Consider the following 10,536-nt stretch of genomic DNA (forward strand, 5'->3'; position numbering starts at 1 on the left):
AGTCCGAGCCATCGCCCATCTGTAAGCTAAAGAAACAGAATCAGCAGTTCAATCACTCAGCAACCTTAACAGGGCAACTTACTCATAAAGGGTTTCTAATGATGGCAGTAGGTTTCTTCAAGGACACAATAAAAGCCACTCTACAAGACACAGAGTTGTGTAAGAGGCAGCTTTCCCTTACACAAACTAGCAGTCCATCCTCTTTCAGTCATTAAGGGATCTCAGAAGAACTTCACCTTAAGTCATTAGAGACACATGACATTAAGTCCTTGGAGATACACATTATATTAACCACTGTCTTAAAGCTCTGACTTGAATTAGTTCCAAAAATGCAAAGGTTTTTCACGCCAGCAGGCAACTGAGCGGAAGTGGAGATCCTTCCACATGAAGAGAACTTGGACGAGAATCCCCTGATCTGCCCATACAAATAAAACATACACATGTTGAAATTTGTCCGCAAATCCAAATTTGCCCGCAAATTCACAAATACCATGCAAATAGAGGCAAACAGCTTTTGCACAATTCAACCATATAATTTGTTTTCTAACTCTTTCAGAGGACACAAAATTTGGAAAACCTCGTGTAAGGAAAATAATCCAAAACAAAACAACTTAATGCAAAATGTAAGGGACTTAGTGGTGTGGAAATTATAAGGAATAAAAAGCTTAGATGCCATTTTCAATGCTTTTAAACTTGTATTTGAACAAACTGAGCACTATCAGAGGGCACAAAAACTCATTTGCAGTTTATTTATGGCACCTGAGAAAATAACTAATGACATACTAACTAACTGGACATTTTCCATCTGCAATCACTGGAGACAGGATGGGGTAATGAAAGAAAGGATAGTTTCTGACCCAAGTCTTTTAAAATGACAACGGGAAAAAAATGAGAGGAAAAAAAAAAAAATACTCTTGATTACTTCAGAAGGCAATTCCCACATCTAGTCTGTAATTTTTCCCTTGCTCACCTTGGTATGAATTCCTCCCTTCCTTGTACTATTCTATGTCATCTCTATCCTAAATCCCATGAGCCTCCCACAGATCTTATACACTAGTGTCCCACAGGAAAAGGAGAGCTTTCATCAATGAGAGGAAAACAATTGGCTTTAGGGGTTTCTAATGAACTCACACACAGCCTGTACCTTCTCTGATTACAACTACCTGAAAGGAGGTTGTAGCAAGGTGGTGCTTGGTCTCTTCCTCCAAGTAACAAGTAATAGGACAAGTAAATGGCCTCAAGTTGTGCTGTGGGAGGTTTAGATTGGGTATTAGGAAAAATTTCTCAATGCAAAGGGCTGTCAAGCCCTGGAACAGACTGCCCAGGGCACTGGTGGAGCCACCATCCCTGGAGGTATTTAAAAGCTGTGTAGATGTGGCACTGAGGGACATGGGTTAGTGGGGGATTGCGCAGTGCTGGGTTAACAGTTGGGTGTGATGATCTTAAAGGTATTTTCAAACCTAAATGATTCTATGATTCCTCCTTGAAGTGATCCTCTAGTCACTGGCATACACTGTGGTAATTCCGTAGCAGCTCCTGCTTCCTTATACCATCAGCAGTTCCAACAAATGAATCAACTTCTTACTTCACTTATGTCACCAATCTCACAGCTGCAATTCCTTCCTCCCACCTTAAGGTCCATCCTATCCCTACCACCTCCATCTACAGCTCCTCTTCCTTCCAAACCAAGCAATCTGCTTAAACACCCAACTCAATACACTACTTTTCCCAATTTCTTGCCAGTCACTTCCCTAATCTCTTAGACTTTTCAGTTTACTGACCAGTTTTGACTTTTTCCTCTTCATGACACTTATGGAAAGAAGATTGCTAAGATTATGAAACAGAGGAGACCATCTGCCTTAGTCAGTTCTTTGTCACCATGATGGATCTATCCTACTTCTTACAGATCCCAGAGGCCTTCCAAAGGGAAAAGAGGAAAGGACTAACATTTGGCTGGTCTATTAGGTACACCAAAGCATAGCCAAAGCAGTGTTCCCATCCCTTAACTCAAGGGGACATTCTGACAGGAGGGAGACATGTTTAGATTAAACCCATCAGATCAATAATTAAAAAGATCAGAGCAATATTGCTCTGAATTTGGTAGTATATTCTCTTTTTATTGAAAGCAGGCAGTAATCATAATATAATAGCACAGCTACCTGAAGTAAATTTAGCATTGTAGACAGAAAACATCATCAGATATTTCACTGGAACCTGCCCCATTACATTATATTTGAAACAGACATCACAGCAATCAGAAGTGATCTAGATTATAAAACTAAACCTGAAGTTTATTTGGATTAGAGAAAGTTATACTCACAGCTAGCATTTCTGTAGAGAAGAAAAGGTTCGTGGAGCTGAAACTCCAAGTCTTTATTTACTGGTTCAACCAGGTTGTGCATATTCAGTCGATTCACTATCGTAAAACCATGATAAGGAGAAGCTGACCTGTTGTTTCAATTAAAACAAAACCAAGGATGAATACCTGCATCAACGTAAGTAATTTTCTGAAACCAAGTTATGAATTCATCTTCAAATTTCTGCTGCTTTGTTATGTGAAGCTTTAGAAGTCCTGAAGCTCTCACAGTTGTTTTTCTATGCCATTTCTTGGCATGCCACCTAATTTCAATTTCAAATTACACTTACCTCAAAGCAGGATTAGGATTAACATTACAGTTCTACACTGCTAAACTGCTGAATCAAAGATATGCCTCTGAAAAATCTATTCAAAAAAACTAGGGCAGGCCCACCATTAAAATGCAAATGTCTTCAATACTTGACATAAGATAGTTTTGAGGCAATTTAGAATTTTTTGATTAGAGGAGAAGAATCAAACCACTTACACAGCATCGCTACCTTACTGTAAATAGACATGACAATAAAAAAGAGCTGCTCTCTTAAATAGCATGAAATACATTTACAGGGGGAAGCATAAACAGTAATTTCTTCCTAAAAGGAGACTCTGGAAACAAGGACTTAACTCAGTGTCCTGAAAGTACATATTAAATTATTCAGAATTGTATTGCTTAGTGAAGCAATTTTTATTATCTAGATTTTTGCTGGACACCAGGTGGAAAAAGAAAACACTGAACAAGCACTGAATGTTCAAGATAGCTTTAGATCTGTTTTCTCTTGCTCCATGAATGTCCTGTCAGCACTCAACTGTGCCTGTAAGCTGGTGTATAATCAACAAAAGCAGCACAATGAAGGCAGGCTAAAATCAGACACAATTAGCTGGTAAATATGAAGATTTCTGTAACAATTTGGCCACCTTTACCTAATGATCATCAACAAAAATCTATCAAGAGCTTCTGAGCACACGGTAAACAACTCTTACCATCACAAATTAGTCTCTTAATGCACCTCACAGAACTTGTTTGAAATCATCAGCTAGTGACACTGAAAGCTTTTGCTTTAGTTTTTGTTTTGGTTCAGTTTTTTTTAAGTTTGGTTCACTTTCTTACACTAAGTATTTCCAAGCTGGGAACTAAAGTACCAGGAACTGGTTACTCAAATCCCTACATAGTGCCAGGATAAAATGTTGTAACACCCAAACTATGACAGTCTGCTTCAGGATGGCTTAAGTCAGCATTATTTCTATTTCTTACCTTCAACAAAGTGTTATTTCACTTTTTTTATTTGCCTGTAATTTAAAACTTGAACTCATGACTGATTTTATGTGCTGGTTTTCCTCCTCACTCCTTTTACCCATCCTGGAGAACTGGAAATTTCTTTCACAGCTTTGATGAGGAAATCAAATAGCCCCCAAAACCAGACACTATGAGATCTCCAGCTTTTGGGCAACTTCATCCATTTACAAAAATTTATGCCATTTTCCAGGAGTAAATTAAAACAGATTATTTAATTTCTCATCTCTATTGTTTTCATAATCAGCTTCACGGATTTTAGGAGACAAAGGGAGACTTGACATTTAACAAACTCAAAACACTAACAAATGTTCTTGGATTAGTAAAATAAGCCAAATAAACTAGTTTTTGATGTGGGTACATATGTAGCATTTAAATTTTATGCTTTCTCAGCAGTACTTTTAGGGACTTTTGACAGAGTTATTCACCCATGTGCAGAGTTTATTCTTTTTGAATGAGTATGCAGCAGTTAACAGCTGGACAAGTAAGTAATGCCGAGTATGAAAGCTCTGCAGGAAGCCATCTGGAGTTTGTCTTCTTAAGGAAGCAAAATAAAAATCACCACCACTATATCCCCCCTCTCCCAAATAACCAACCCAAAACAACAAACCAACCCTTACCTTTTATACACAAATAAGGTCCCTTCTATGTCGGTTTTCTCCTACAAAAGACAACAAATGCACTTCAGGGATCTGCTTGTTCACACAGTTATGTAGGTTTTGTATAGTGTTTTAATTACAGAGACTTACAATAGCCTTATCTTTCCATAAGGTTTGACATCACAAGTCTAAAAAATATCATCTCCTATTTTCAGAAACTACCTAATTTTTTTATTAGAAAGTTTAGGAAGTTGAACCCCTTCCAAAAGATTTTGCTCATGCTCTCAATCTTCCGACGTGATAACACAGTTTTCCACAACCTTCCCATGCTGAGCCTCACGGGGCAATCTCTAAATATCGGACATGTTCTGTTCCTCAGTTTTACTCCAAGGACAGCAACAGCAGCACAGCCAGCACAGCACGATATGGACCATGGCTCTGTTTCACACTCCAGCTTCCAGAGCGACCCTCACCACGGGCTGGTGACCCACGAGCGCAGAAAGTTCGTGCAGCTCCAGGGCTGCACGTGACAACGGGAACTTCCCCGTACTCCCATTTTTACAGCTCTGTGATGAACCCGGTGGTCAAGCCAAAATCGTGTTTTAATGCAATGACGAACACTAACATCTCTTAAATCTCCCTCTTCCTGAACAAGGGCTCTGTGCAACAGGCACGAGCAACTACAACAAAGTACGATTTAAAACCAGAAAAAGTCAATGGCCACCAGGAGCCAAAGCGCCCTCCAGCCCCAGCGCTGCCCCGGTCAGAGGGGAGACGGCGCCGCCTCCTAGAGCGCACACACGGCCTCCCCTCTTCCTCCACCTCTCCTCTCTCTTCCTCCTCCTCTCCTCTCCCCTCCCTCCCCCTTCTCCTCCACCTCCTCCTCTTCCTCTCCTCTCCCTATCGCCTCCTCTCTTCGTCTCCTTCTCTCCCCCAACACAAGCGGGGGGAACGCGCCCAAACCCCAAACTTCCCCCTGGGCGAGCGCAGCCCCTCGCGGGCCCCGTGCGGACGCTCCGGGCCAGGCAGCTGCCGGGGCGCGGACACGGCCGGGCCCGCTCCGCCGGACTCACCCACTCGTTGTCCTTGGGGCTGAAGCTGTAGAGCGCAACCTGACCGGTCACATCGGCGATGCCGGTGATGAAGGGATCGTGCCGCCGCAGGGCCGCCAGGCTCATCTCCTGCTCCGCTCTGCCCGCCGCCTCCATCTTGGATCCGGGCAGCCCCGCCCGCGGAACGGCGACAGCCGCGCTGGTGCACCGGCCCCGCCGCCGACCGAAACGCCCAGCCCGCGCCTGCCGTTCCGCCCGCCGCTCAGGGCCCCCGCCCCGCCCCGCGGGCCCTTCCCGGGTCCCTTTTGTCAGCTCGGGGCCCGCAGCCCCTTCCAGGGGCCCCGCTCCCCCCTCGCAGCTCCGGTGGCCGAGGGCTTGCAGGGCCGTGGGTCCTTCGCGGGGCCGTGGGCTTTGGGCAGGGACCGCGCCCCCGCCGACACGCGTGGGCAGGGCTGAGGACTGGCCTTCGCACCTTGTTATTATTTATTTCCTTCATTAGTAACACAAAGGCTTCGGAGTGCACTGCAGGCTGGCTTGTGAAGTGCGGTGAGCTGGGTCCCAGGCTCAGGAATGATCTTCCAGCACTTTGAGGGTGATGCTGTTTGCTCCCATGTCTGTCATTTTCTGATGTATCAGTACATCACGGTCTGCAGTGGGATATGGAATTTTCAATCTTTTAGAAGAATTTGGGGATTAAATATTTCTCTCAGGTACAGTAAACACAGGTACATTTCTCAGGTAAAGTAAAGGTGCATAGGACAGTAAACTGTCATATGTAAAGTAGAGTGCTATGTAGTACATTATCTATGTTTGCTGAAACAGGAGCAAAGTAACATGCAGTGCACTGAGCTTTTTCCTGCAGTTTTTTTTCAATTTTTGGTGATTTTAGGAACGGGAAAGTATAGAATATTCATCAGGACCAAGGCATAAATTACTTCCAAGATAAGATCAGTCAGGTTCAAGTATCTTTGTAGCATTTTGCACAATCTGACAGGAAAAAAACAGGCTTGTAAATTTCTAAACAAAACCATGTTTGTAGCAAGTTCCTGACCCTCCTGAGAATTTAAAGCATGTCTGCTATGCTCTGTATTACCACAGGTCATGTTGTTCTCTGTTGCAGGTGGACAAACTCTTGGTTTTAATACAGCTTCACAGTATAGTCCTCTCCCACAACAGCTGACATTTAACGCACAAACTATGAACAAAGATCCAGAAGTTGTGTGGTTCCACAAAAAGTCTTTCTGACAAGAAGTGGAAATGCCAAGTTCCAGTATAATATAATTTTTTATACTGTAAAGCTTTTGGGGCAGAACAATAGTTTACCTGCTTTGGTGCCAAAGAGTTCCAGCATAAAGTAAAAATGCATTTCTTAGGAAAAACGTAATCTAGACACAAAACTTCATCTTGGTAACTCATCCTTGAACCCCAGGACATAAGCATCAGTAAAAAACCCCAACAAAAGTCATATGGAATGTCTTAGAGCTCCATAAATTGTCCATGTCCTTCTGATGGTTTTGCCACAGGAGAGCCTAACCCATAAAATTTGGGTATTCATTGGTTCCATAGTGTTTGCCCTTAAAGGCAATAGTTTGATGTAAAATGTCTCATTATTCCCTAACAGTCAATATTAGAGAAAGACAATAAGAGGAAATTAAAGTTTGCAAACTATTTTATAGTGCAATAACATTCTAAGAACTCAACTGAAAGAGAAAGAAAATGACAAAAACTTTTTTTAAAAACTGGTTTTAAATGGCATCTTAAACATCTGCACCAAACAGCTCCTTTCTGCAAGATTACTGTAAAGCAAAGGTATCTTTCAAATTTAAAAACTTATTGGCAAAGGAAGCTTTCTGCTGTGTGAGATCTCAGTTGTGAAAACAACTTGGTTTCATCTTGCATTAAAAGTGAAACCCAAGGAGCAGCAAGAAAGAGAGGGAAACAGTGGTTCCTGGTTATGGATTGTTTTCCTCCTTCATCTGCTAATTCCAGTTCTGCATTTCAGTGAATTTATTCTCCCTGCCCATCTTCACTGCTGTTGCATTGGAATAAAATATTTTGTCATCTTCCTCCTCAGCCTTGAAGCACAGCACAGTGTGTGTCCAGGCAGAGTCTCGGGGTTCACTGGGAAGTTGTAGCTACTCAGGCATGTGCTGTGAGTGTTGTGTGGTGCAAATCTCCCTGGCCCTCCTTGCTGCTGTGCTGGGGAAATGTTCCTCTCTCACTCCCTGTTCCTGATTCTTGCACAGAACCCAGCACAAGTGGGATGATGCACACGATGCCCTTTTCATGTTATCTCTGTGACTGGGACAGATTCCATTTGTGTTTCAACAAGTGAAGAGAACATCCTGTTTTATAGTTCAGTTATTCTGCCGAGGTTTTGTAGGACAGGATATGATAACTTATTACCCTAAGTACTTAATATATGTTAATATTAAGGTAGATGGAGTAATAGAGACCCTCTTTTACTCTTCCATTAGTTTGTGACACCATGGCTGGGTCTCTGTTGCTCTGCTGTTGGCAGTTCTGTTATACAAACTCTTTTTCTGGCCTCTCTTTTTACACAGTAGATTACCTAGGTATCCTCAAAGCTTATTTGGGTTGCAGTCACTCCTTTAAGCGTCCTACAGAAAAAGCCTTCATTCTTCAGTCCCTTTGTTTTCCCCTTGTTAGCTGAAAGCCCTCAGCAAAAGATCTATTGCTGCTGTTCAGATGAGGGAGAAGTGCAGACAGTGCATTTTCTGTTATTACTCCAGGCTGAACTAGGGTCCAGTGAGTCCTGCAAATCTGAGTGACTCATAGAGCTCATATTTTATCTTTGCACTTTTCCACTTGAAACAATTGCCAGAAAGTCCTGGTTTCATGAGCTTTTTTGCAAATGACACACTATTGTTGGTTTGTTTGCAGATATTTTCCTGGAATTGTAATAGCAGGCAATTTCTGGGCTATTGGTTAGTAATTGCATTGTTATCTACACCCTAAATTTCAGGATAATGGCTGTAATTCTACAGACTGTTTATTTGGGCTTAGTCCTAGATAGGACAGATGATAACCTCCTTAATAACTTAATGAACTTTTATTTTGCATTTTAATTGTTTAAAAAAAACAAGGGGCAGGGGATGCCAGAATTTTTGAAATGCTGCCATTTTATTTGAAAAATCCTTTTATTTCACAGGTGGTATTACCTGAGCATTTTGCTCATTTATACAAATATGGTATAAACTGCTCAAGTTGTGTAGTTACCTTCCCTGGCAGTTGTTCTGCTCTTTGGAGGGCCAAGTGGATCAGAAGCCTTTCCAAGGAGATCCAACTTGCACTGTGCTCTCTCTGCACCAGTGCTGCAGCCACAGGTACCTTATTGCATATTCATGGTGACAGATGTTTATTTTTAGCTGTGCAAAATCTTTTTCTGCCTTCAGAGGAAAGTTTTCCAAACTGCTACATGTTAACAGTGCTACAGGGCAGCAGTGTTAATCTAAACAATGAAAATGGATGGGATAGGATGGTGTGTAAAGGGACTCCCAGTTTAGCGGGATCATCACATGGAAGTGACAAGGTTTAGGAAGGTTGTTCTAGGACTACTGACTTACCCAGCTGTAGGTGTGGGATTTTTTCCTCTTTCCATGCTCTGTATAAAACAGAGATAGCACAGAACGACTTTTCATAGCATCTGAGTTTCTCAGCCATTGCAATACTGAAATGTGAATTTAACTAGAAATTTCTTTGTTGTGAAATAATTGCAGTAATGATTCTGTAAAGGAATGGATGACTTTCATTTTTCTTTTTCTTTTTTTTTTCTCCTTATACAATTGGAAAAATCTTCTAGAAAATGTGAAGCACAGAACATTAAAAACAACAGCACTTTCTGAAATAATGTAACTTAATAAAGTACAAGGAAAATGACATAGTTAGCCATCTATGTGTCCACTGACATTTTGGATATGAGTGTTACCAGCAGTTATGGTCCTTCCAAGAGATGCTAAAATAATATTAAAAGAAACAGAGAAAAATCATAAAATTACAGTTACAATTCAATAAAAACAAAAGAATGAAATTACTCAATTTGATTTATACAGTAAAGCTACTCCCACAATAACAGTGTAAGAGGGTGAAATAGGTCACAGGCAGCCCTCCTTACATTGCTCAATAACATTAGAAGGATTAATCATTTATGGATTATCTCCTAGAAACAATGATCTGGTGCAGACAGGTAATCCAATCTCCTCTATCTTTCTAACCTGGTTTGCCATTTCACAGGAGATTGTGGAAGGGTGGCAGGTTTTTCTGGGAAGACATTGCCTGCCAGCTTGAAACATGTAAAATTGCTGGAATTTGCATCAAAATATGACAGCTCTTCTCTGACGAAGGTAGGTAGTGAAATTAGACAGGTAAAAGGATTTTTTTTTAACTAGGGCACAGAGGTTCAGCTCAAAAAATTATATCACATTCACCCTTGGTTATAATCTGTCACTGACAAAGTAAAGAGAGAAGTTTATCATTGACATAAATCAGAACTAGAGAGAAAATGTTATTCCTGGGAATCTGCACTTTGCATAATATCCAGCAATATATTTTTCCTAAGTAAATTTGTAGAAAAATTAAAATACAACTTCTTTTTGAATACAAGCCTTTCAGTGATGGCAGCCTCTGTAAGTTCATTAGATGCAGGTGTGCAGCTGAACTTTTATTGATTGATGTGCTTAATGTGTTACATTGGGCTTTGAACATACATCTTTAGCCACTTCTGGGATATTTTATCTGGCTGTAGCCTCAAGGCCTGCTGTTGAATATATTAGATTGTGCTAATCTCATTGCTGAAAATGAACTCCATTGCAAATATTCATTGGACAAAATATTGCAGTAGCAAAAGTGCACCATCAGTGATTTTCAAATGCTTATTTCATTTTGCATGTAGTTGCTGTTTTATTGCTATAATAACATTATGAAAAAAATACTCAATTACTATTACAAGCAGAGTAGCCTGTTCCCCTAGGTCTCCTTATACAGTTAAAAAAATAGAGATAATTAGATTAGCAAGGTCCTGCTCTGTACAGAATTGAGAAATACATCAGGTGTAATTGTGCATCGTAGTAGTAACCCTGCGCCTTGAGGAAGCTACTTTAGTAGAACCATATTAGTTTTTGACTCAGCCAATTTTTAGTTACTGAGTGATCTACCTTAAATACACTGTGTCAGCTTTGTGGCATTATTGTGTACTTATATTTTTGTCTTCTTGAAGCA

General features: G+C 41.0%; 1 protein-coding gene across 2 annotated transcripts in view; it reads right to left on the bottom strand.

Annotated features, from left to right (window-relative positions):
- Positions 1-5,454, bottom strand: part of DCP1A (decapping mRNA 1A) — a gene marked incomplete at its 5' end in the record, with an annotated part of 32,165 nt that extends 26,711 nt beyond the window's left edge. For both annotated transcript variants that reach the window (XM_082288901.1, XM_082288900.1), the window contains 3 exons: positions 2,321-2,448; positions 4,268-4,308; positions 5,320-5,454. In XM_082288901.1, coding sequence (XP_082145027.1) covers positions 2,321-2,448; positions 4,268-4,308; positions 5,320-5,454 — 304 coding nt within the window. The remainder of the gene's footprint in view (positions 1-2,320; positions 2,449-4,267; positions 4,309-5,319) is intronic.
- Between the last annotated feature and the right edge of the window lie 5,082 nt (positions 5,455-10,536).

Source organism: Coloeus monedula (genome assembly GCF_965178545.1).
Source record: "Coloeus monedula genome assembly, chromosome: 11".
Classification (NCBI taxonomy): domain Eukaryota; kingdom Metazoa; phylum Chordata; class Aves; order Passeriformes; family Corvidae; genus Coloeus; species Coloeus monedula.